The following is a 27021-nucleotide window of genomic DNA, read 5'->3' on the forward strand; positions in this document are numbered from 1 at the left end:
AAAATACACATTATTTTCCTCCCTCCATCAACTGGCTTATTTTCTGCTGGATTAGCAAACTGAATTGCATCTCTAAGGAGTCAGATGAACATTGGAGCTGACCAAGAGAGAGACAGTAGGTACTACACAACCAGTAGCCAGCAAGGGTGGAAAAGAACTACTTTAGTTAGTGGCAAAGACCTACTACTAGCTTAGCATTGTTCGTATCTTCTGAAAATTGCCGCTTACCCAGTGAGTTGTGCTGGCACAACTGTTTTCTGGGGCAACACTGTGAGTTCAATCAAGGAACTGAACTGTGTTAAGGAATATTCTATTAAAAGTAGCCTTTATTGTCACTTTTAATAATCTACATCAGTTTTCCAGTTCAGCTTGCTACAAACAGTACTGGCATAACTCTTCAGATGAAGCAGGACAGGAACAAATGGCCATGAGCAAGGGCTGCTTAAGTGTTTTGACAGCACTACTGAAATACTCATCAGACTGGGATGGAAAAAAACATTAGCAGGTATGTGAGCAACTGTCCCAAAAAGTGTGTTAAAGTCGGAATAACTCCAAACCAATCTGTCTTCAGTTTTCCATTGGGCTGGTATACAGTATTATCTCTGTAAGACAAGCCAGGAGCTGGAATTTCACTGAACAATACAATTTGTCCATTTAAAGTATGCACAATTGCCGTCTCAGAGACTTCCAGCTGTACAGCAGCCAACTCTACAACTACACGCGTTGAATAGAAGACTCCTCTTAGTTGAGAGTCAAAAAAACACACAAATACACATTTATTTAGAAGCTTATATGAACCCAATCTAGCTACATTTATTATTGCCAATAGGAAGATGACAAAATTTAACACCACCCCAATTTAAAGCAAGTTTTCCTCTCCAATCTGTGCACTAAGCAATTACAACTCCCTTAAAATTAAAACCAGGCTATCGGCAACCATGTCTGAGCAGCATCCACTAGCATGCTCCTGTGCCACGGCTGTACTACAATAAACCTGCTCAGCACAGCCATATCTATGAAGCAGACCTCTGAAGAACAACCTCAGCAGCAGAAACAATTCTGGTTACTGTCAAGACAGCTAGGCTTAGCACAGTCTCGGGTTTGTTTGGCAACAACTGCATGTTATTTCAGCCAAATGACAAGTGACAAAGACTGGGATACTGCCAATAAAAAATTACTGAAAATTCTACCTAGGCCTTCCTCTTTTTCCTCCCAGTCATGAGATTACTGTTATTACTGGTGATGACAAAATAAATTTAGATTCTTTTTATTAACTCTTTGATCTTTCAATATGCATGGCTTGTGACTTATATTTTCCTTTTCTTACTTTATAGAGACTATGAGGGTTTTTTTCCTTTTAAGAAAGGCTGAGAGTCTGTCCCAGTCATAGAGCTCATTTGATACATCAAGGAAAAAAATACTCACCACATCTTTACCAATCTTCTGCTACAGAAAGACTATCTATACAGCTATAATTTTCTGAAATATTAATTCTGGACTAGACTATGGAATACAGCTCTGAGTGAACTACATTATCTCAGACAAGGTAGCCAGGAGACATGATTGTTTCTTCCAGTTTGGTTCCTGAACACATTTTTCATCAGTATTATGGCAACTGACGGGTCGGGCCCAAAGAGTTAGGGTAAATGGGGTTACATCAGGCTGGTGGCCAGTCACTAGTGGGGTTCCCCAGGGCTCCATTTTAGGGCCAGTTCTTTTTAATGTTTTCATAAATGACTTGGATGTAGGACTAGAAGGTGATGTGAGCAAGTTTGTGGATGACACCAAATTGGGAGGAGCTGTTGATTCCATCGAGGGTGGAGAGGCCTTGCAGAGAGATCTGGACAGGTTGGAGAACTGGGCAATCACCAACTGCATGAGGTTTAACAAGGGCAAGTGCTGGATTCTGCACTTGCAAAGGGGCAACCCTGGCTATACATACAGACTGGGTGATGAGACGCTGGAGACCAGCCATGCTGAAAGGGACTTGGGGGTCTTGGTCGACACCAAGTTGAACATGAGTCAACAGTGTGCCCAGGCTGCCAGGAAGGCCAATTGTATCCTGGGGTGCATCAAGCACAGCATTGCTAGCCGGTCTAGGGAAGAGATCACTCTACACTGCGCTGGTGCGGCCTCACCTCGAGTACTGCATGCAGTTTTGGGCGCCACAGTATAAAAAGGACATAAAACTATTGGAGAGTGTCCAAAGGAGGGCCACAAAGATGGTGAAGGGTCTAGAGGGGAAGACGTACGAGGAGAGGCTGAAGTCCCTTGGCTTGTTCAGCCTAGAGAAGAGGAGACTGAGGGGAGACCTCATCGCGGCCTACAGCTTCCTCACGAGGGGGAGTGAGCAGGCAGGCGCTGATCTCCTCCTTCTGGTGACCAGTGATACAACCCGTGGGAATGGAATGAAGCTGCAACAGGGGAGGTTTAGGTTGGATATCAGGAAAAGGTTCTTCACTGAGAGGGTGGTCAGGCACTGGAACAGGCTCCCCAGGGAAGTGGTCACAGCACCGAGCTTGACTGAGTTCAAGAAGCATCTGGACAATGCTCTCAGTCATACGCTCTGATTCGGCTAGTCCTGTGAGGAGCCAGGAGTTGGACTCGATGATCCTTATGGGTCCCTTCCAACTTGGGATATCCTATCCTACGAACTAGAAGACTCTAACATCGCTCTCCTTCTGCCTCATTTTAGTGCACTGCATTCTGGGGGGCTAGGGGGGGACCAGAAATAGCACATCCTTAACTTCACTTTTACATTGTCTGTACATTCATCAGATGGACTGCATATTCAACTCCTCTTTACTACGCACGAACTGGGCTTCAGACAAAAAAAAAAAAAGTATTCGAACTGCCATGGAAATCTCCTTCTGAAAAGTCTATGAAAAGGAAAATAACTGTGTGCACACATGTACACCCCTCCTTTGGGGACACAGATGCACAGAGTCCAAAAAATGATTGGACATCATGGATAATTATAAAATGGAATCAGCATTTACTTGTTCTTCATGACCTAACTTGTCTTGCAGTCTCTGCTATAATTTATAGGTCACCCAAACCATAAAAATAAACATAAAACCAGTTGTTTTTTTTTTCTTCAGTTAATAAGAGACTCACAGCATGCTCTGGAAGCAAGAATAAGCCTGAAAGAAAACCAAAGATGAGCCATCTCAATCAACAGGATTGGTATACATGTGGACAGTTTCTAAGATATGTTGCATTTCTGCCGATATAAATATATTCATATTGACAAGATGCACTCTCAGCTTCACTAGGGCCCCATGCACCCTACAATCTGCCTACCACCGACCCCTATGGCTTTGTCCCAGCACATACCACGTCTACAGTTCACATGCTCTAAGCAGCAAACACTCTAGGAAATCTGGCCCAAATTATGGTAACTACACATAGTATTAAAACCACTTTTGAAAACATACCCAAAATAGAAAAATCCTCTCTCAATTTGTTATTTTTCAAGCTATATTAACAGCAAGGAACTGGAAAGGCTATTCTCTAATGCATTCTAATTTTCATTGATATTCAGGAATATAACATACGGAAAATTAACTAGGAAACACTGTTAGTCCTTGTCAACTTTTTGTATTACTGCTTCTTTTCATCACCAGAAAATGAAGCAGAGGTAACTAGAAACCCAGGGATTTACATTCTTTTACTCTGGTCACTGTACTTTTATAGTCATCAACTCCACTGAAATAATGAGTAAGTAGCACAATAAATAAAGCCAACTATAAATAAAGCATAGGCCCCTTCCTCGGTGAAAGTTATATAAAAAGCTGGAGTCTTGCTTTCCAGAGGCTGCCCACTAAAACTTAATTACACACTCAAATTATAACTTAAGAGCTACCCCTAACATGAGTTCCACGTGCAAAGAAAACCTCAGAGCAACCTTACACTGAGCATGACGGTACTTTTAATGAACAGCGTCTGCCGCTTTGGGGGAAAACAGTGAATAAAGCTTGAATTAACAAAATTCATCAATTTCTAGCACAGCTGCAGTACACCGTGAACAGAGGCGCCACTCAGCCTGGGCTTACTGATGCAGGGCTGTCCTCGGCTGCATTAACCCACGGGCAGCTGGGAAAGCACAGAGGGGCTCCCTGCAGAGCAGCAGCAGCCACCCCAGGGGGTACGTCCCATCCCCTCTGATCCCCCTAGAGTCTTAGTACCAGTCTCTGGGTTGTGATACTGGAGCAGAGACAGCCACTCTCGTGCTATTTCACAACATGCCTGCTCTCAGGTTGTGGCTCAGTGACATGCCTATGCCAATGTAGTGGTCTGTTGCCACAAAAAAGGGCGTTTTCTGCATCCACTCATGCCCATTTCCTCTCTTGCTTCTCCAAGCCTCAAACTCAGCAAACTACTCCACAAAACAGGCGTGGATACTTTTCAGCCAAGTTAACAAGCTGGATTGGCTTTGCCAAGCATCCAGACACCAGAAACAACTCCAGGAAGGAAGCAGGACTGGGCTGGAGGGTGGGTGTTAACAGACAAGGACCTGGAGAAGAGGGCAGGGAGCTGAACCACCTCTTAGCAGCACCAAGCCACCAGGGTTCTCTCAGCTGTGTGGCTGAGTCGTAGCATCATTCAAGCAAGGCTGGCTGAAAAAACAGTAACTCAAAGGTGGGTAAGAACTCCACAGTGAAGATACATCTTAAAGGTATCTTTAAAAAATATATTGCCTTCTAAAACAGGGCCATCAAAGAAGTTTCTGCCCTTCCCTGAAACTTCTGTCTGCTCATTCCTCCTCTAATACCGCCCTCCTTTCTAATGCTAATATAATTGTTTGGTTAGGTCCACCTACAGATACTGAAATGATTAGAGTTAAAAATACCATTGGGGAAAAGAAAGTGGCAGGTATTGGGACAGGGAAAAGGAGGGAAAAGACCTTTTTGGTTCGAAGCATTTGGGTGACCTTGTCAGCAGTACAGCCCACAAGGTCACAGAGCCGAGGGTGCACAGCCCAGGGTGGGAGCTAATGGCAAAGAGGCCTTATTAACCCTCTTATTAACGGTACTGCAGAGGGTCCAAGTGAAAACAGGAAGAGAGAACATAAAGAGGACAAGTGACAGACTCCAGTTGCTTTTCCTTGACAGCCTAGGGCGCTCAAACAGCTGGCTGTCCTTGTCCCACTCTCTCCTCCATATATTACCTTTCTTTGCCTCCTACACACACCCTGTTCACTCACAGGCCATTTTAGGAAGCCGGTTTATTGTCATAATAAAATCAAAAACCAAACCAAACCAAAAAAATGCTGCTTCTGTGGAAGCAGCTTGTCCATTCGCTTAGTGTGCAGAAATCGCACTGAGTGACAGACCCTGAAGTGGGAGAACAGGATCAATAGCTTGAAGTCAGACGAGAAAGGAAAACAGCAACACCATGGCAGGCTTAGGCTGCTGAGTCCGTGTATATTAGGATTCACTCCTTTTATTAAATCTCAAATTCTGTTAAATATGCACTTATCAATCAGCAATGCACAGTACAAAAGCAGAAGGGAATGTACAGCGTAGCACAGTTGTCCTTGCTTTACAAGTCCCTTTGCAAAGCCAGACTTGGAAAAACCTGACCTGCAGACTCCCTCAGAAGCTGCAGAACGTCTCGGCTGCTGAACATGAAAAAGACTGCAGTGAGTACTGAGAGTTCATCAACATGTGAAGCTGCTGGAAACTCTTACAGTCTGAGTCTTTGTTCAATGTCCAGACTAGATAGTGTTTCTCCCCACAGGCAGAAACACTGATAAATAGATTGGACAGGTAGATCGATCAATGCATCTTTGGTGATACATTACACCAGCTAAGAAGAAAATTCTGAAATCGCTCCAAATGCAAGCCACTTAAAAAAAGCATGCAATAGACTCTGCTTATATGTCCAGTCTGCAAGCCTGCTGTGTGGTTTGAAAACTTATACCCTTAGCCAGGAATTACTACTAGGGTGTAATTTGTTGAGCAGTTCTTTCAACAGTGGTGCTGGCTTAAGTAGTTTCCCTCCCAAGTAGTTATTTTTAATCCAGACCAGTCTGCTACAGCTTGGCCCATCCCACAGCTACAAAACAGTAGTACAGACACATCTGAAGGGTGAGGAGGGCACTTGCTTTAGCTTTGATGCAGCTAAAAGAAATGCTTGTAAAAAATGTGACTGTTCCTTGTTTCAATAGAAAATAAAGTGCTTTAGTTTAAATACCTTCTGCAGTACAGTAAGTTAAACCATTTAACTTAAATTCATGACAAAATAAACTACTAAAGAGGCAGTGACTTTTAATTTGCTTGTGTTCTGATCTTCATAGGCACATGTGAGCCTGCCCATTCAGTGTATTTTTTAATTCATACAGTATGCAGTGTGTGCATATGTTTACATCAACTTAAGCCTGTCTTTAGTAACAAATATTATACGAATATAAGACAAGTTGACAAATTTGAGAACTAGAAGCATTTTCTTGTATTTTCTTGTATTTTTTTTAAGTGACATAATGTGCCACAGACCACATTGCTGCAAAAAAAATAAAGACCATAACCCCAAAACACCGAAGATGAAACCATGGACTATTGGAAATCCAGTACAGAGGTAAAGCTAGGCAACAGGGATTCAAAGTCCAATAAACTACTGACCACATAACATGCAGGGATCAGTGAGAGTGTGCTTTTACATTTCCCAATCTAAGAACTACTGGATTCTAAAAAGTACTTAATTTTTCTGTGGAAAATTCTCAGTATATCTTGCGTGGGACCACCAGAGACAATTTGCGTTCCATCATTTCAAAGCCCACTTAACTACTTTTGCTTTACCGTCTAACACTATTTACTTCGTTGAATCCAAGGGAACACAAGCACGTTTGAGAGGGGAGTTGAATTGATTTGAGCAATTGACTTCTGAAGTTTGGTCCACAAGACAGAACTCTCCCAAGGAGTAAGAAAGCCACGTTCAGAGCATTTTCTTTATCTCAGGAAAGGGTGTGGGTATTGTTGATTTCTTCATGCATAGTAGAGGTTGACACTGACTGCAAAGCACTAAAATGCTCACTTGAAAACAAAAGCCTCCTTGAAATAGTAACTGTTAGAACATAATTAAATAATGCAACAATCCAGTTGATACTTTTCTGTAGTACGCTGCACATGAAGCCAACAGACACTTACTCAGGACCGTGGTCCTGAATTTCACCAGCGGTGAAAAATTGCTAAGATGTTCTGATAAAGAATAAATATATTTTCAGAGGTCAGCTTTCAATTTCATATCAAAAAGCCATTATCATTTGAAAAACACCAGCCTGAATTAAAACAATAAAAATGGAAATAAAGCAAGCACTGGGTTTTGCTCCACATGTTCTCAGTAACATGAAATTTAAAACACAGTTTTCAGATTACATCATTTAAATATCAGCCTTTAAATATACTATCAATGATTTATCTAAACTCCAGTGGGTACAGAAGAAACTAGGACCATGGTCTCCCCAAAACTTTATGACACAGAGGGTACTTGTGACTTCCTACTTTGCTCACCTCCAATCCCCACCAGCCCACTGTTAGGGGAAATTAAAAAAATATTCTCATTGATAATGGGTACGCTATCCTAACAGTCCGCAACTCTTCAGATGTTTTATTTTATATAATCTTAGAAGTTGTATACAGAAATACTTCAGACACTAGGAGAGAGAGCATGAAAGCACCCCATATGGGAGCAATGTCAGAGTTTAAGCAGAATACTTACTCTGTGCCGCTTTCAACCATTTGTGTTAGGAGGGAAATACCATCTAGGTTTATAAATTCTTGGGCAAATGTAACATCCCGTGAGTAGTTGGCTAAGTCTTTCAGTGCTTCTAACTTCGCATCCATACTAGAAGACTGAATCCTCTCATGGAGCTGCTGTGCATTTTGAGCCTAAGAGAGAAACAAAACATACAAAACAAAAATAGAAAAAAAGCTTTCATTACAATAATGAATAAAACATTACCGCAAGCAGGAACAATGGCCATATTTAATATTAATGATACTTAACGCTTGCATGCTCGGAAATGATTAAGTAGCTCACATACAAATTACTTTCGTAAAAGTACATTACTCATGTATTAGTGCATTATTACCTACAATTATTTGGATTGTTGCAGAATCAGAAGCTGAGCAATGGATAGATATCTCATTGTCTCCGGCAAAATGTAAGCAGTACAAAAGACAGCCTTTGGCTTGAAGAGCTTATGTGTCATATCAATAAAAGCAGAAATGAAAATAAAACAAATTGCATCAGACAATCTCAGTATAATAATGGCAGCACTTTTTTTCCCTGTCAATGCCTACTCAGTTTACACACTTCTCATGACCTTTAACAACAAAGACCATATACTGTCCTAATCAGGTTATATCAGCAGAGACCAACTTCAGGCCGCCTGCTCCTTCCTCCCCCTCTTCCTTTTGTTCACAATCAATTCAAAAATTCACATACTCTCTTACAAGGAGCATAGGAATAATTACTTCCCACATAATACTATGATATTAGCACTCATACGTCTTTATGTAAGTTCAATATCCACATATATTAGGCTATTCTACCTGCTAATGATTCCAATACTGGATGAGACAGTGAAATCCAAATGAACACTGATAATAAAAAGGTAAAGGGATATTTAAATAATGCATATTAAATTGTGTCTCTCTCTAACTGTACAAATACTGTAAAATACATCTCATGTTTTCAATTTGACGCTTTCACTTACCTGAACACAATACTCAAAAGTTTCAGTTAATAGCTAGTCAGCCAATACTTTTCTTAGAAAAATAATCCTCCTCATGGTATACAGATACTTGTAAAAATTCAATTTCCTATAATTCACTTCTTACCTGCACCGAATGAAAGGCGAATGAGAAGCTATGTATCATTAGGAAACTAAATTAATGGTAAATTCTGCTGAGAGTTATTTTCTGTAAGATTATGCTTATTCTTTCTCAGCTGGAGAAGAAAAATAAAAAAAGTTTGTGCTGACAGACAATTCCTTTTCTGTTCAAGTAATGAATATACTCTTCTCAGAATCTTGATCTGCAGAGATGACCATCCCTGTGACAGTAGACATTTTTGGTGCAAGTGAACATTTAAACAAGGAACGCAGGAAAAACCACCACCATGTCGTTACAGATACAGCTTCCTATCTTCCTAACTTTGCTTCACAAACATTAATAAATTAAATGTCCCAATATCCTCCAAGATCAACAACGTTTGTTACTTCCCATTTTTACAAAGTAAAATTAATACATGGTCTCCAATCAGCTTTTGGCCAGAACCTATGTGGTGAGGAGCATGTATGGGGAAGAAATATCTTCTAGTTAGTATGACTGTGTTCAACATCTTCAGTTAAGATAGCACTGAAAGAAACAGAGTATCTTTAGTCCTGAGCTTTTCTATGCATTAAGTATTGGGTGGTGCAGCCTTACCAGTTACATTATCTATAAAAAGGCAGAATCCTGTCATTCAAAAAGTCTTTCTGCCACCCTAATTTACCTACTCCATCAATAGGTTTGAGCTGTAATGGGAAACAATGGCTTATACACTCTCTCTGTAACAGCAACATCTGTCTGAATGCTACTAAAAGAATATGCTCTCAGTCTTAAGCAGCTGGTAGGCTAAAACATTTGCCTGTGGAAGAAATAAAAATAGATCCCACTAACTTTCAACTTCCAGGATAACCACAGAATACTTCCTCCAACCCTTTCCCTTCATCAGAGTGGGTGAAGGAAGTTTTGCTACAAAAATTCAGAGCAACCACCTTTATTACCTGAACCAGAAGTTCAACAGCCAACTCCTACCTCACCAAATGACCTCTACTGTAGACTCCCCACTACAAGAACTCAGGAAGACTGAGAGATTAAAAGCATCCTCAAAACATTACTCTTTCTCAGAACACATGCAATATCTGAATTGCTGCCCATCTCAGAAAAGAAACACTTCAGAAAATCTTCAATACCACCATGGCAGGTCCATTCCCCTGACTTTGGAAATGGTTGTTCAAATTTAACCTTAAGCTCATTAAGATCTGTGCACCTGCATTCTTCCACCTGCCATGGTTCTGGGAAGTTACCACCCCCACTATCTGCCTGCTGAAGGATACAGTTCTTCTACCTGGTTCAGTGTGACTGAGCAACTCTCCAAGCTGCTCAACTAGTAAGCCTGAGTGGGCAGAACTTGGGCAGCAGAGCTGTGGCCAGACAGATGGGGACTGTAATGACCTGTGTAGCACAGTAGCAAGCAAGAAAGAACACGTAAGTAGAGCCACGAGAACATCTTCCTCCAAACCCTTTCACATCATACCTACAACTGCTGTGTAAACACCACCTCATGTTCGCACACATTAACAACAGACTATTAATGGCCAAGTTCACCCTTCTTCTTGAGGGAAGATTCCTGCTCCCAGCACAAACATGTGGGGCTGGTGAACTGCTGCAGCCATCCCAGTTAGACTTCCCTTGCACATGAATCAATACCAAGCATGGAAAGAGCTAACCCTACCTCTCACCAAAACTGAGACCACCAGTACAGGGATGTGCATTAACAGCTCACCTATGCTGCAGAACAGCAGCATGAGCGGGACCAACCTATTGACAGAGATACCTTAATCCTGTTTCCTCTGAAGTCAGCGAGAGCTTTGAAATTCACCACACTAAACCCAAAATATAATCTTAGATCAGAGACAGCTTGGTCCCCTCTACAGAGCACAAAAATCTATAAAGCAGTGTCTCTCTGATACAAAAGTGGTTCAGCCCTGTTTTAAGCAAATAAAAGAGAGCTTACTAACATCATAGGCTTTACCTGGCTATGCCAATGCTATGTCCCATCAGCAAAGTTTCTACACAGCTGTACTTGTCTTACATTAAACAAGTTTTGCAAGACACTGCATCCAATAAATCTTACTCCTATTACTGGAAGAGCAAAGAACTGATATTGGCAGAGATTATCTTGATTAAAGGAATAAACAAATATTTGTCTCAGCAAGCGTACTGGTACATGTGTCACTGGAAACATGGCCAAAAGTAATGTTGGCTGTTGTCATCACAACTGCCTGATGGGTGAAAATATTGTTTCAGTGAATACCATGCAATTCTCACAAGCCTCCTAGTTCTTGTTGCCATAGCACTCATACGTGCTTATGGAATGTACAGCTCACTTATGACTGCATTAAAAAATGAAACCCAGATGAAATATGCTCCAAGTGCTTACCAGGGAGCTATTTTAATGATTTACAATCCATCAGTGGATGGACAGAGAGCACAGCTCATTAAAGCAACAGTAGAGCTAGCTGCCATGTCTCTGTTCTTATTGAAATACCATTCAGGTAAGAATAAATAAATATATAGAATCTGCCCAACTGAGAACCGTTATAAGGGAATTAACAGAAACACGGCTGTTCAAGTAAATGAAAGACAGCATTAACTGCTCTCCTGGTTAAAGAGGAAGGAAGACAGGAATCTTGCAAAATGTGTGCTGTTTGAAGCCCCAGCATTTCAAAAGGCTGTCAAGAGGCATAAGCTGCATATCTAGTCTTAAATGACTTGCTCCAAGGACAGCCAGAAAGGTTGCCCTTAGGGAGTAGCAGTGCTTAAAAGGAGCTGCTTGATGAGATTGTCAGCTTAAAAAGAAAACTAATGACCTAAATCCAAGATGTGACTCGGTTAGCGACTCAAATAGCCATTTGGAGGTTAGGAAACCCAAGATCATCCTAACAAGGGATTCTACTGATCAAATTATCATTTCTTTGCCACCGAATACTTTGTGCAAACTTTGAAAGCAACTTATTATCCAGGCACACACAGGGTTTCTGTACAGAATGCAAAATACAGTGAGCCAGGGCAGGAGGGAGAACACAGACTTCAAATACAACCACTGTCAAATACTAATGTGCTATAGAAGAAAGTTGGACCATTGATTTAAATTGCTGTTTTGCCACTATGTAATCTGTTTCCTTCTTTATCCTTTAGAAAAAGCAAATAAAATAAATTACGAGCGTTTTGGTCTTCCCTGTAGATAAGTTAGTCACATTATTCAACTTTTTGCTACAAAAAGGGCATACAATCAGTAACTACCAAATACAGTTTTGTACTAACCACACAGGTGCATTTCTGTGACTTAATTTAAAATCACTCAGTGTTGAAACACCATGGTAGTTTAAACTGCTGCCTTTTCCTGGTTTGTTACTGCCACTTCACCTACAACTGCATACATGTCAGGAAGCAATGGAGGAGTGGATACGTTACACAATCACCATTACACGCAAACCAGATTCAACAGACCCAGCAAGGCTGACTAGCATCTGATGCCAGGTAAGCAATGAGATTACATTTTAATTAGTAAAGATGTTAATTGTTAACATTTTTACATTAATACTCAAACACAATTTCTACATCTAAAGCTCTGTGCAAATATAATACACAGAGCAGTCCTATGCTATCACTATACACAATTAAGGGGGCAGAAAGGGAGGAACAGGGAAATGGTCATGTCTAGAGTCACATACTAAATCAGTGATAAAAGCATTACAGATGCATAGCCATATGTATTATGTAAATACGCCTAAAATAAGTTTATGCAATCAGTAGTCGCTTATGAATGCTTGAAGAGCAATTTTTCCTCTTGCTGCATTTGAAACATCTTTTTTGCTTACTATTCAAAATATGCCTTTGGAAACATGAAAACATGAGATTAAACCTTTAGCTATAAAAAGACAACAACCAACCCCACTTCCTAAATCTTCCTCTTGTACTATGAGCAGACAAATATAAAAGTGGCTTATTGAATTCTATGCTCAGTGCTCCTGGTATTGGGTGCAATAATAACTAATTCACCATTACAGGATAAACATAATCACAGTCATAGCCTGGACCTGCAAATATTTATGCATTTACTGAACTTCAAGAACATTAAGTCAGCTGAGCACATATTAAAGCAACTATAGATCAAAGATTATAGATCAGATCCCCAAAAACTTTCACTCAAAGATAGAGGATTCAGATGTGTAAGCAGAAATAGGTTAAAAAACCCTCTACACTTCTTTGACTGTGTAGATCACATATAAATAAAAAACCATGTTGCTCGCATCTGTAAAAGCATTCAGGGAAAACACTATGATGACTATTCATGAACACCCCTATTTACATGATTGCTCATGCTAGAAATGCTAATACAGCTTCCTACAAACAACTTACAGGTTTGAGACCTCAACCAATCTCCAACCAGGGGGTCAAAGAAAAACGTACACAAAAGCAAATGATCAGGCACCATGAATACCACATTAGAATAAATACCACCCATTAACTCAACTTTTAAGCCATATACTCATGAGCAAGTCAAGTTTTTAAGTGCCCAAGAAGCTACTTTCACATCAACAGTGAGTGCTCAATCAATTCTGAAAATGATTAAATAAAACAAAGAGGGCAGTTCCTTCAGTTTAATTTTCCAGTATTTTAGCATCCTTTCAAATGATTAGTCATTTGAACAACGATTTGCAGGATCCAATCAAAGGAATCCTGCAATTGCATGCACTAAAAGGCTGGACCCTCCTTGCTGCATTGCAGGACACAACTGTCCTTCCGGAACAGTCTCACACTTGGGAGCAATTACAGCTCATTTATACACCTACCCACCATCTACTGGAATATGGGTATCACAAAATAGACAATAGCAATCTGGCATTTCAACTGCCACATATGTTTAAATACAAAGAAATGTTGCATAAGAAACTTCTGATGAGTCCCTTCAGAAATGCAAATGGACAAAGGGGGAAAACAGCTCATGGAAAACTGCAAAAAACACACAACGGCACAAAGAATTGTTAAGAAAGATGATAGAGGATAAAAATAAATAAGAAAGATGATATAGGAACAAAGATAATATGAGCGAAATTCAATCTGTACTCAAGTTACCTAGGAAACAGAGTGTCTGTGTGGTGAGTGGTTTATAGAGGAAAAAAATAGCATTGTTTAGAAAAAACAGCCTTTCAGAGAATCGCACAAACTTAGCAAACAGACCTACGGAAACAAAGAGGCAGTTCAAATTCCCACCGGGCCTAATGACTGGCGTTTGCAAAGTTTTAACTCAAAGAAGTTTAAAATAGACACGTTGTAAATCTCTGAAGGCAAGCATTTATAATGGATTTAGCAGCACACCATAACTGCAGTTTTGCCCTTGCAATATTAGCAATGATTTTTAGAAAAATATCCCTATATATGCACACAAAATAACATAAATCTGAGATTAAAGGAGAGACAGTATTTATCATTTAGATCTGGGGAGTTAGATTTCCAATCCTAATTTTAAAAAGCCAACCCAAAAATGCTGGTTTACTACTTTTAGATAAAACTACCTTTTTCCCTGCCTCCTTTCAAGCTTTAATCGTATCTGCTCTGGGTACATAAGCAATACACAATTTGAGGCTAATGACAACAGAAATCAAAAAGATGGTATCTCATCCTTCTCACTCAATTTTCAATGACTCACGGCCTGCAACTGTGAATGGGCATAGCCAGACTACTGGCTGTCATGGTAATAAGTTGCACAAAAATTAAGAACTAGAAAAGCATTTTAAGCTTATGCAGCCTTCAGAACTGGTCAAAATGATTCCTCTCAACTCTTCAAGGAAAAAAGTTTCCTGAAAAGGCTTCTGAAGTTCAGGACAGATTCCCCCCCCCCCCCCCCCCCCCCCCCCCAATAGTCAGGAAGTAGGCAACTCAGGCCTCTGGACACATCCCAGACACTGCATAATCTGTATGTGGCTCCTCTCAATCTTCCTCTCCTCCTTTTCTAATTCCCCCACCTCTTCAAAAAGCATTTTTGGTATGATTTTCTTTTTCTGGGGGAAGGAGGAGATACTTTCAGCTTTATAATGATGCAGGTTAGATAAAAGAGGGGGAACATTTTTTAGAATCTTAATATTTTCACAGGATGAGAAAAACATTTCCCACCCAGCTCTAGCAGCTAGGAAAGCATCCTTCCCATTTTGCAGGAGTATATCATGCAGTCTGTTCTTCACATTATCTCCTCTAACTACTGTTACTCTCATATAGAATATCAGAGGAAAAAATGGAAACAGATGGCCTGTTAGCTTTTCAGGGTAAATGACAAGCATTGTGTGGGTCACCAGTCTAAAACCACAGCTTGGAAGCCTTTAATCTGTCTATTTTAGGTACCTCTACGATGACCACTTAGACAATACCTTAAAAGCAAAGATACTGTTGTAGGGTGGGAACAGGCAGAACTTCACTTTATATCTATTTTAAGAATACAAATACCCCCTAATCTGACAAAACCCAATCTAGTCCTTCAAAACCTCCTTCTAAGCCACCTCCCTAATTCTGGGAAAAAAGTTAACAAAAACTTTTTAAAAACATCAGAAAATTTGAAAATAAGCCCTGGTTCAAGGATAAATATAAATACTGAAGACTAGAAAGTAGACTGGCCTTCTATCTTATAACAGGATGGCTGAATCACTCCTAACTGCAGGCCAGTGCCAGAGTGGTCCACAACTTGGTAGGTAAGGACCCTTCTCTTGGCTGACTGGCCCTAAGGCAAATCACCAAAGAAACAAAACAAGCAGGAGAGCGTCTTATACAAAGCCCCACCTTCCTGCCCATAGGTATTAGCAGAAAGTGTTATAATCCAAAATTTGTCTTTTGTGATCTTAGGTCACATTTCCAACTGCACAAGTTACCATGAAGACAGACAGACAGCCATTTCCACAGACCAGTCGCAGTACAGCCTCTCTTCAGTTTTGTATGGTGCAACTGGTTGTGGATTTTGAGACAGGGAAGGATTCCATGAGTCGTCTCATGCTGTCACTCCATGCTGTGGTTACACAAAAGAATGATGCAGTGTGCTTGGACCACATTGGCTCTTGATGAACCACAGATGTTGTTTTGATTTCATGAGATCACAAGTCTGGGCAGTAGATAGCCCTATTTCAATGTAGTGGATATTTGCTCTTAAGAAGTCCCAAAGGTCAGGAGAAGCTGGTGCTGGGGCCGTCTGTCTCTGAGTAAGTTCCAAACAGGGTTTACTCTGCCAGCAAGTGGTTTCCCCGTGTACAAGGCTGTTCTGATAACATATGGCAAGACAGTCTAGAGTCACATAGACTCTAACAGAGGCTTGGTCTTAAAATGCTGTTTATTCTTATGACTGTAAAGCTCTGTATATGACGATCACTGAAAAAGATGATGAAAGATAATGGAAATCCCTTGTCTTTGCCCAGCTGGCTGCTGCTTAGAAGTGCTGTCTGTTAAGAAGATTAGTACACTCCTGTAGATTAATAATGCAGTCACTTATTAAAAAACTTAAGGCATGTATATGCTTCCATATTGACTTCTTCAATTTCCACTTATACTGTACAAACCTGCGTACAAATTCAGACACCTCCCAAGTCCCATATAAGCCATCATCAGGTTAAGCAGGCTGGGGGAGGAGTGGAAACACACATGATGCTTGGAGAACCTGGGAAGTTAGTAACAACATACACTTCTCTGTTTCTTTACTCTGAGCCTAGTCCCCGCTAGATGAAAAGTGATCCATCCAAAAATGTATCAATAATATCTGTGTGACTTCTAGATAGAAGTTTTCTCATTTTATGGCAGTAAATGACCCCACTCTTAACAGGTTCCACAGAGGCCAAAACCACCACAGTTCCGTCTTGCCTGTTCAAATGAGCTGCAGTACAGGGTGTCAGAAGTCGGCCATAAGAATGCTTTGAATGTGCAGAAGCTAGAACACCGCCACGAAGAGGTAAACCATTTTAATGGCACACTACATTTGTCAGCAAGGAAATGGGATTGCTGTTGCCTTAGACATACATCTTCTGGGACTAACAGTGGCTTTCAGCATGTGGCAACAGTACTGCTCAACTCAGCAGGAAAACAGGCCATTACAAGACAACCAGCAACTCTGCCGTGCTTCTTGAGGAGCTCACAAGGAGGTGGTGTTGGGGAAAAAAAAAACAAGAAACCTCCCCCCCCCAGAACAGTAAAATCTCAACATTACAGTCACTACTCACTCAATAAAACCCAGAGAGCAGGAAAGCTCTGACCTGAGCTGCCCAGCAGAGCTCTCCATGATTCAACTCCCAGCCTTTTCTCTTGGCTCTGAGCTCTGGGGCAGAAAAGGAGCACCTGAGTGAGGCTGCAATGACAACAAGGAAGCAGAGGTATCTTGGACATGAAAGCTGTTCTCAGTGGGAGAGAAGCGAGAGACAAAAACCACCCAGTTGTGCCAACCCTATCAGCAAATGTCACTCAGATATCCCTGCCCCTGTAACTCAAAAAAGAGAACAGCAGGTACCTGTGACCACACCATCATACTCCTTTGCAGGGATATTGTGGGATACAATGTAGCTAAAGCTTAAAAATACATACATCAGTTCACAATGCTTTACTAATCAAATCTTCACTTTGAAGGGAGAGAACATAACAATAACTCACTGGAGATGTTGTTAATCGAAGGATGGCTCCATTTTTTATTTCATTACGATTCTGCAAGAGAAAAATCCAAAAGGTTTTATTTAAGACTCACAAAAAGACAAAACATGCGTTGAACAGAATGTTACACTAAACCAGCAACAGTACTTTCCCCTGTCTGTGTGCAAAAGCTTGCCTCTTTCATATGCGAGCTAACATCTATACAGCATTTTTCTCATCGAGGCATACTAACATTAGCTTCAAAAAATAGGTGGCTGTTCACATGATATTTAATAAATCTGAACCCTTTCAAGAATGACTTCATGTTTTTCAAAGTTTAGCTTTCACTGGCAACTTCTAAATATTTTTTTGAAATATACTGTCCATGGTGTCTGGCTCTGGGATTGCACTACATAGTTGAGGGGTTCGTAAGTTTGCTGAAACCTGTCATTAAACATCTGCAGGATTTAAAAGTTATGCCACTGGCTCTCCATTTTCTATAACAAGAACATGCTGACTTAAACCACTGGAACCAACCCGCTGAGCTCTGCCACCACGACTTTGCATACTCCCTCACAGCAAAAAAAAAAAACAAAACCAAAAAACCCCCCCCCAAAAAACCCCAACAAAAAAACCCCCACTGCTGTTAGCGGTAAGTAAAGTTCAAACATGCAGTAAGTCATTCTCCCTACCCAGCTGGCAGAAAGAGGTGGCATTAAACACTTTCTTTTGGTTAAGCTCACATAACTTGTTCAATTAAACTAAAGCTATGGGGAGATAAAAAAGCTGCCAAGGCATAAGCTATGGCGTACGCTTACAGTATCCTCACAACTTTGTGGTCAATGCCCATGTGCGTGGTCTTCCCCTGTGGTAAGCACAGGGGAGCCTGCCCCTCTTCCAACAAGCTACCTCCTGTTCGCCACAGGTTAAAAGAATACATTACCTAGGTTAAAAGAATACATTACCTAGCACAATGAACATACTAACAGGTACGCACAGCGCAACGAACAGTCATAACTTCGCTCATGGTTCAATAGCCTGTTCATCAGCTGTTACCCTAATTAACCAAAAGAATCAGAGGAATCCCTAACAGTTTGAGAGACAAGAGCTAATTTTGTTCTAAAGACCACATATTGCAGGCTTTCTGCAGACTGGTGTTTAGCCAAAAAAAAAAAAAAGGTGTTTTTCTTCTCAGGCAATTTTTCTCAAATTCATTTCATCCTTCTTGCTCCCATTCTGATACACCTCAAATCTAAAATGCTAAAAACAGGATAAATCTTGCCTGAAACCAGGTCAAGTAGTTCCAAAATAAAGCTCTAGTACATCGTCTCTTTCTCAGTACCCAAGTCCTCTGTGGGATTGGTTCTAGTTATACACAAGATCATCCTCCACCCACCAACACTTCTTCATTCTAACTGAAATAATTGAAGTGCCAGACAACACAGGGGGTACAAGGGAGAAGCTTTTTTACAGTAAAGCATCTTTGCTTACATATGCATAAACTCATCTTAGCCTTCTTCAGCAGTCTCCTCCTGCCAGTACAGCCCCAGGGAGGCCAGCCAGACAAGACTTAAGAGAGAGGCAAACAAGGGTGAGCAGCTCAGTACAGGGTGACTTCCCATAGGACTAACGAAGTGCCAGATTTTCTCCTCTCGTAGTAAAACAGCACCAGACTCAGCTACGTCTCATCATGTCTAAGGAATCTGTATGAAGTGGCAATAGCGCATTTGTGTGGTTTAATCTAAATCAGTGCTGAAACAAAATCACTTTGCAAACACTTGTGGTGACTTAAACTGCTACCACCTCCTGGATTAGTGGAACTGAATGCAAGTAATTGCCTTCGGACAGACAGTCAGCATAGGCCAAATCTACCTCCATCAACAGCGTAGGCTGAGGCACTGGACCTCAGCTGCATTAGGCCAGGGTGCGCGTGCGCAGACACACACACGGTATCATCACTTTTACTTGGAAGGTAGCAAATCCCAGCATGCAACAATATAAAAACCGGTTAGGGAATCAGACAACAATTAAACAACTTAAACTGTACCAATCACATTCAGAAGTGAAAGTTCACTGATAAATTTATGAAAATATTAGAGCCAAGTAAGTAGACTGTTCTTAAACATAAGTAGGAGCACCCATACAGGCTTATTTTTTTTCAGCAGCCTAACTTTAAGCTCGAAGTTTCTCATGTTTCCTGCTCTAATTAACATGAACTACCAAATCAGATGTACAAATTAGTTCATGTTTTAGCAAGCTAACGCACTTCATCTGGGCCACAATAAGCATCTGTGCAAACACTCTTGGCCCACTGCAAACATGAGGTACCAGGCTTTGTGTGAGAAGGCTACCCTATGGTCTCAGAAGGTCCAAGGAGTTTGCTGAACAGCGGAGTACTACTGCAAGGCAGGGTGCCTCCCTCATCACCCTCCTGCTGCACGCTCCCTTTTCTACCTCGCACCAGCACTGACACGGGACAGACCTGTTTGAGGGGTCAATCGCAGGATCTCACTAACCTGGTGCAAAGCAGCCTTTTGCTGGAAAGAGAGAATAGTTTTCTGTCAGGTTAATAAACAGAAACAAGCTCTGCAAGGGTTGAGCACCAGTGCTAACCCAGGAAAGATGGTGGAACCACGCCTTTGGGAGCAGGTAAGAGGTGAGAGAAAAAGAGAACAAGGGAAGCATGAGGAGGAATTATACCTTCCCCTTTTAGGAGCAGCAAGCTGTCAACAACATCCCGACTTATGTTAATTCGCAGTTGCTTCAGGCTGACACCACGCTCCACGTTTGTTCAATTACAATAGCTTTGTCACAAGCTGAAACCCTAACCCATAAAAAGTTTGGCTTAACTTGATATACTCTCTATAGTGTCATGCATGCAGGTTAAAAAATAAACCTCTAATTACATAAGGACACTTACAGATTGCATAAATTGAATATACAACCAATCTAGCAAGTGAAAAATATCTTGTTAAAAATATACTATTTCTCTATAGTCAGAAGAATTTAAAAACAAGTGGAAAAAGGGAAGGTGATAACCTGGCTGAAGTTCAGATACCACATACAGATAAACAAAAGTAGTACTATTCTTCAGAGTGACAGTATGTCAGCAGGTTATATATAAAATAGCAGAGGAAAAAGAACACACAGAGTACATAAAAGCATCACTGTTCATTTATCAAGCAGAGTCTGAAACACCAAAGCTTTCAGACTCAAAGTCGCGATGCCTGTTGGAGCCCACACCACACAAAGCACAAAGACCTTTGTCTTGTCATGCCTGGCTCAGAGCAAAGTGCCTAAGTCTGCCCTATACCGTAAATTCAGTCGCTGCTATCACAAGAGATAGAGAGTTCATCTTCAACTCCTGATTGAGACAAAGACTTAAGGAAAACTGCTCATGTCTTCCCTCTGAATGTATTCAAAGCATCAAGTCTCTAACACAGCAGGCTAGCCAAAACTTGGAAAGGGTTAGCTGCTCCCCAATCAAAAATCCAATTTTGTTTATTCATTCTAAATAATGACTTAAGCACCTACCAAGAAACAGCATGTAAGTGTACAATTAAGCCAAGAGGATTTCCTACATTAACTGTGTGATGCAGTAGTCGGCATGCCAGTTAATTTCAATTGCAACATTTACACACAGTTAATCTGCTTAGTATTAGGGACAGCATCTTGTGGATTTCTTTTCCAGGATAACAGAATGTCATCCCAACACAGCAGCCTGGCTTTGGCAATCATACTCATAAGCACCACTGCTACTCGGGACAGAGTGCATCACCACCAAAAACCTCTTCCACGACATTTCTGATCTGTTTCTTAAGTGTACATCAGGTCTGTAGATATTGTTCATGTTGTTGATCTGTATTAGAGAAGCTTATTCCTGGGCAGAGAGGAAACTAGTGAAACAGCACTGGCCAAAATGCCCCTAAAAACCCTCTGAAACAAGAAAATAGATTTGTTATAAATATTACCTAGGACTAAGACAGCAGTTATATTAGGGATACAAATAAGTCCTATTTGCAATATTATGTCTAGCAAGAGCCTATACTCGCTAGACAATTTCATTCTAATTGAGCAGGTAGTACTTCCAAGCATCATACTGCTGCACGACACTTTCCAAGCCGAGTTTTCAATCGGACAGACAAGTACTATCATGAAAACAAATAAACAACAAAGCATAGCAGGAAGTAGAGGACACCTGGACAGTTCACCTTGTGTTCATGTCTTAGGGCCCTCTGTCTTCTAGCTCCACCAGCTGGAGCAACATGAACCTACGTTATCTGCCACCAGATTCTGTTCCTTCTCAAAGCTCTGCCTTTACAGTGCCATAGGCTACTTTCCACAAAACACACACAGGAGACTTCCATAGACTTGCATCGAAAAAGCAGACCCCAAGCATTAACAGAGTCCATCAAACCATGGAAAAGGGAATGAAGGTATGTGAACTCGCTTTCAAGAAACCCTATCAAAACAGTCAAGCTGTTTATTCGGAGCTTTGCTGGAGACACACTTTGGAAAATTTATCAAGCAAAATTAAAGTTTATTTTGCCATGTATTTGTCTTATCATTTAATAATCTGTTATACCCAGCAAAATGCCTCAAGATTCAGCTCACTGTAACTGGTTGGAATGGAATGTTTTTTTAACATATTTGAGGAAGACCTAGAAGCATTGGTTCCCATGGTTATAGCTCGCTCAGCACTATTCTTTAACCTTGACCAAACAGCTTCCTTCAAACTTCTTTAACTGGCCTAAAGAATAACAGCCAAGAAATCTAAAATTCTTCACGTGTTTATATCATTAAGTACTAGATTCTTCCCTATTTCCATACCACTAGTTATTATACCTTCCTCCAAATTGACAGAACAACAAAAAATAGAGCTATGAAATATACTTTAAGTTAGTGACTCCATAACATTTTCACGAGGATGAGTTCGGGCAAGTAGTAAATAAGAAAAAACGATACTTAATAGAGTTCATTTCTAAGTCAACAACTCAGGAAAGAGAAGCAAAGTCCTTGTTGGCAGGTCTCCCTAAAAGCACTGATTCAATGTGCTACAGCAGCCAGTAAACATCAGGAGTCATCAGAAGTACCATCAACTAGACAGAGGGCATCATTTTGCCACGACACAAGAACTTCATGCACCCATACACAGGGCACTGCATGCAGTCCTGATCTTCACACATCTTAAGGAGGACACAGTAGCGTCAGGGAAAACGCAGAGAAACGCGAGTGAAATGCTCAATCTCATTGAGCAGCTGCCTCACAAGGCAAGGTCTCCTCAATTTGAAGGGACAAAGGCCAGAGGAGGGAAAGTAGCGGACAAGCTGAATGCAGAACTGTTGTTATCAAACCCTGCAGTGTGACAACTAGGAGGTAACTTCATGAAAGCAGTAAGGGATCAGTTTAAAGCAGATGAACAATGTACCTCTTCATTCAGCAGGCAGTGAGCTTCTTGAGCTTGCTGTCACAAGAGGTTGTGAAAGCAGGCAGTATCAGCAGGTTCAAGAAGAGACAAAAGAAATTCATGGCCCTTATACGGACATTAAATGGACTAAGTGTAGATGTAGCCTCCGACACCTGTAGCACAACAAATGTGAATGCTGATGAAGCAGGGAGTGAAAGCCATCACCAGGTCATAAAACTGAATGGCATTTGCTACAATTACAGCTGGAGATAGACCAGATAGAACATTTGGTTGATTTGGTAGGAAATTTCTTAAGTTCATTTTTAGTCACCGAAAACTTTAGTAAGATGAGAGTTAAGAGATATAGGTAATTATCAAAATTGTACTACTTGGCATGACAGGACTGTACTGTTTTAGAAGAAACACACAGGCAATTAATCTTGTGATAAAATTACTTTCTGGGAAGCTGCTGTAAACAGGGAGAATGTCTTCTAGTTTTCATGTTAGAATTTGATGATAGCATTTTCCTTAAGAAAATTAAGTGTTGGTAGTTTGGCTGAAGTTTCTGAAGAGAGCAAGTTTTCTGCATGCTGTTTATTTATGCCTATTCAAGGATTACAGAAGCTAGTCAATAAACCAAGTTACATCAGTGGTGCAGTTTCAGGGTATATCTAATCCAGTGCAACTCTACAGCCCACTGGAGGCACAATTCTGCGCGCATCCTTCTAGTGCGTGGGCTCCCAACACTTTCCTTACATCGGATCTACCAACATGCAGCAGCACAGTCAACCACCCAACCTTAAAAATTTACTTCTTCCTCTCCTATTCATTCACAAAAAGGAGGGAGGAAAAAAAATATCCAGAGTTTTCTTCTGTCAGACTTGAACCAACTCACCTTCCAGCACTACAGTCACTAGGATGCTAGAGAAGTGAAGGGAATGAAGCAAGGGAGGGAAAAAAGAACTACCTTTTTCTCCAGCAACCAACAGTTATACCGGCTTGAATACCACTGAAACCACATCCTAAGAAAAGGTCCATACTTTGCACAATTTACTCATCTTTAGGTGGAGTGATCTACGTGGACAACATTATGAGGTACCACTTGCTCTGCAGAGCAGCAGCGGTACTACACTGTGGGCAGACATCCTTCTGATGCATTAAAAGAAGTTATACACAAGTTATTTTTAACCTGGACCAGTTCCCCAATTCAAAGCAAACACACAGTTGTACCAGTAACACAGAAGGGGTGGGCAGATAACAAGCAGCCCCATCGTCCTCTGATAAGCTGGAACATAAGAGCTGCACCCTGCAAAATAAACATCAGGAAATGACAAACTTAACTGGGCTCATACTGTTATTGGTGAGATCACGTGGGGAAATCAGAACAGGGAACTGGTATGGACACCAAAAAAAACCCAACAAACCAATAAGGATTGTCAAATTGAAGTCAGTACTTTGATGCAGTTCACCCAACACATTCACCCACAGTACCACTGAGGGGTCAGTGCAGGAGCAGTAGCTTCTTGAGCAGATGCTGCTACTAAGAGAAATAGCTGAAGACCCAAGCCAAGACTGTGGTTCACAGTCACTTTGTCAAATCAAAGCACAGCTTGCTACCATAAAGCAGTTTTGCTTGTCAGTCTCTTGCTCATTCCTGCTATCGTTTTTATGTGGCATAAACAATTGTATAACTACTTGATCAATCAACAAGGGAACAAAAAGCTGAAAATTTTATCATTTTGGGTTTTGCCCAGTTTGCAAGGCAAAAAGACAGGAATAAGCACCATAGAATAAGCAGGAAAAGAGGGCCAGCTCATTTTACAAGCATCACATTTGGAACCACACTAGGACTTGTTTAAGGAGAAGCCTGCAGGTGCTTGTGCTTCTCTAACATGTACATCCTAGTCCTACTCCCTTGCCTGAGCCCTTCCTCTCAGACACAGAGAGACTGTAGGTAAAATATCCCTTCCCCATTTGTGACTACAGTCAGAATTTGCCAACAAGTTCATTCCACATCAGCCTAAGCCAGTTCCACAAGCAACTGAGGGACGTAACAGCTCACGGCTGTTAAAAAGAGAAAAGTTTCATCCCTCTTCCTATCCTTCCTTTAACTTCTTTCTTCCCTGCAGCCCATTCCTGGACACGATTCCAGGGTCCTGCCCCACCCTTACATCAGATCAGGCAGACTTTTTATTAAGCAAATTTAATGAAGTGGCACAAAATGATCCCCCCTTGCCACCACCTCCAAAAACAGTAAAAAAAAAATGCTGTAGCCAGCAGAAATGAAGTGGCAGGATCTCATGTGGAAGGGAAGAAGAAATCAGAACTGTCCCCTTTCAGCAGTGAGCTGTGATGTCTGTTCACCAATGCTTGTAAAACTACCCATCTATCTAAACAGGTTGTTCTTCAAGTATGAAGGCAATTTAAAGAGCACTCTTCTGTCAGCCAGATCTTAAACAGAACTGTTCGCTGTCAGCTGGACCCAAAATGTTGCACCGTGCCTGTGGTATACCATACCTATCTTCAAGTGCTGTAACAGAAAGACAAACCTTTTGACGTGGTTTATCCCCAGCCGGTAGCTAAGTGCCACGCGCCGCTCGCTCACCCCTCCCCCGGCGGGATGGGGAGGAGAACGGAAAAACAACGGCAAAGCCTCGAGGGTTGGGATAAGGGCAGGTTACTGGGACAGCAAGGGAGAGGGAAACAATCAACAACAGTGCTGATAACAGAGAGTAAGGATGGGTGATAACAGAGAACGATTTTACCGATCCGACGACCGACTGGACGCTCGACCGTCCCAGAGCCACACCGACACGCCAAACCCGCCCCTGCCCGACTGGCCCCCTTTTATGGTGAGCATGACGTCACATGGTATGGAATAGCCCCCGGCCAGCTTGGGTCACCTGTCCTGGCTCCTTGGGAAATTAACTCTATCCTTGCCAGAACCAGGACATTATCCACCCCTTATTCCATACCATCTACGTCGTGCCCAGATTATTTTACAGAACTCATTGCCTTACTCTATGGGCTATCGCTCTAAAATGTCTGTCGAGTTCATTTAGTCCATGGCTTTGGGTTCCATCTGCCATTACAGTCTCTCAGAGCAGGAGCAATGGTGCATGCTGCTGGATTGTTGCACGCTGCGTCCGGAGTCTTCACAGCCGGTGTATCTGGTATGGTCCATGCTCACAGTCTGGATGCCAAAGATGGGCACCAGTTGAAGGCAGTTCTAGTTCCATCATCGTAGCACTTTGTTCAGTTTCAAAGTCCATCCTTCATTAGTTTTGGGTGATTCTTATGGTCATACCATTGATACAGTATATCGCTATTAATATCATGCAATTTAATTTGTTGGCTATTTTCACCCAAAATCAAATCCCCTTGGGGTACACACCGGACTTCCCCATCTTTTCTCATCACCCACCAAGTGCACCCTGGTCCCTGAGCAAAAGCAATCCCGCAGATGGGCTTGCCTTTGCCTGAAGCAGGGATAACCCAAACTGTTTTACCCAACATATTTTTCATGTGCACTACAGGAACTTTATCCCCTTCTACTGGGCATGGGAATTTTGACTGGGCAGGGCCAGCTCGATTGGCAGATCCCCTAGTGTTAACTAACCAGGTGGCCTTTGCTAAATGCGTATCCCAGTGTTTGAGGGTCCCACCACCCATTGCCCTCAGGGTGGTTTTTAGCAGCCCATTGCACCTTTCAACTTTCCCAGAGGCTGGCGCATGATAGGGGATGTGATACACCCACTCAATACCATGCTCTTTGGCCCAGGTGTCTATGAGGTTGTTCCAAAAATGAGTCCCGTTGTCTGACTCAGTTCTCTCTGGGGTGCCATGTCACCACAGGACTTGCTTTTCAAGACCCAGAATAGCGTTCCGGGCAGTGGCATGGGGCACAGGATATGTTTCCAGCCACCCAGTGGTTGCTTCCACCATTGTAAGAACGTAACGCTTGCCTTGGCAGGTTTGTGGGAGCGTGATGTAGTCGATTTGCCATGCTTCCCCATATTTATATTTCAACCATCGGCCTCCATACCACAGAGGCTTTACCCGCTTGGCTTGCTTGATTGCAGCACACGTTTCACATTGATGGATGACCTGTGAGATGGCGTCCATGCTCAAGTCCACCTCTCGATCACGGGCCCATCTATATGTCGCATCTCTTCCTTGATGACCCGA

At 41.6% G+C, this 27021-nt stretch overlaps 1 protein-coding gene across 6 annotated transcripts in view; it reads right to left on the reverse strand.

The window, feature by feature from the left end:
• The window catches only part of ELMO1 (engulfment and cell motility 1), a 313180-nt gene that overhangs the window by 216173 nt on the left and 69986 nt on the right, over positions 1 to 27021 (reverse strand). For all 6 annotated transcript variants that reach the window (XM_075745465.1, XM_075745471.1, XM_075745466.1 and 3 more), the window contains 2 exons: positions 17451 to 17501; positions 7720 to 7889 (listed from right to left, as the gene is read on the reverse strand). In XM_075745465.1, the coding sequence (XP_075601580.1) occupies positions 7720 to 7889; positions 17451 to 17501 (221 nt within the window). The remainder of the gene's footprint in view (positions 1 to 7719; positions 7890 to 17450; positions 17502 to 27021) is intronic.

Source organism: Balearica regulorum, chromosome 2 (genome assembly GCF_011004875.1).
Source record: "Balearica regulorum gibbericeps isolate bBalReg1 chromosome 2, bBalReg1.pri, whole genome shotgun sequence".
NCBI classification, from domain to species: Eukaryota; Metazoa; Chordata; class Aves; order Gruiformes; family Gruidae; genus Balearica; species Balearica regulorum.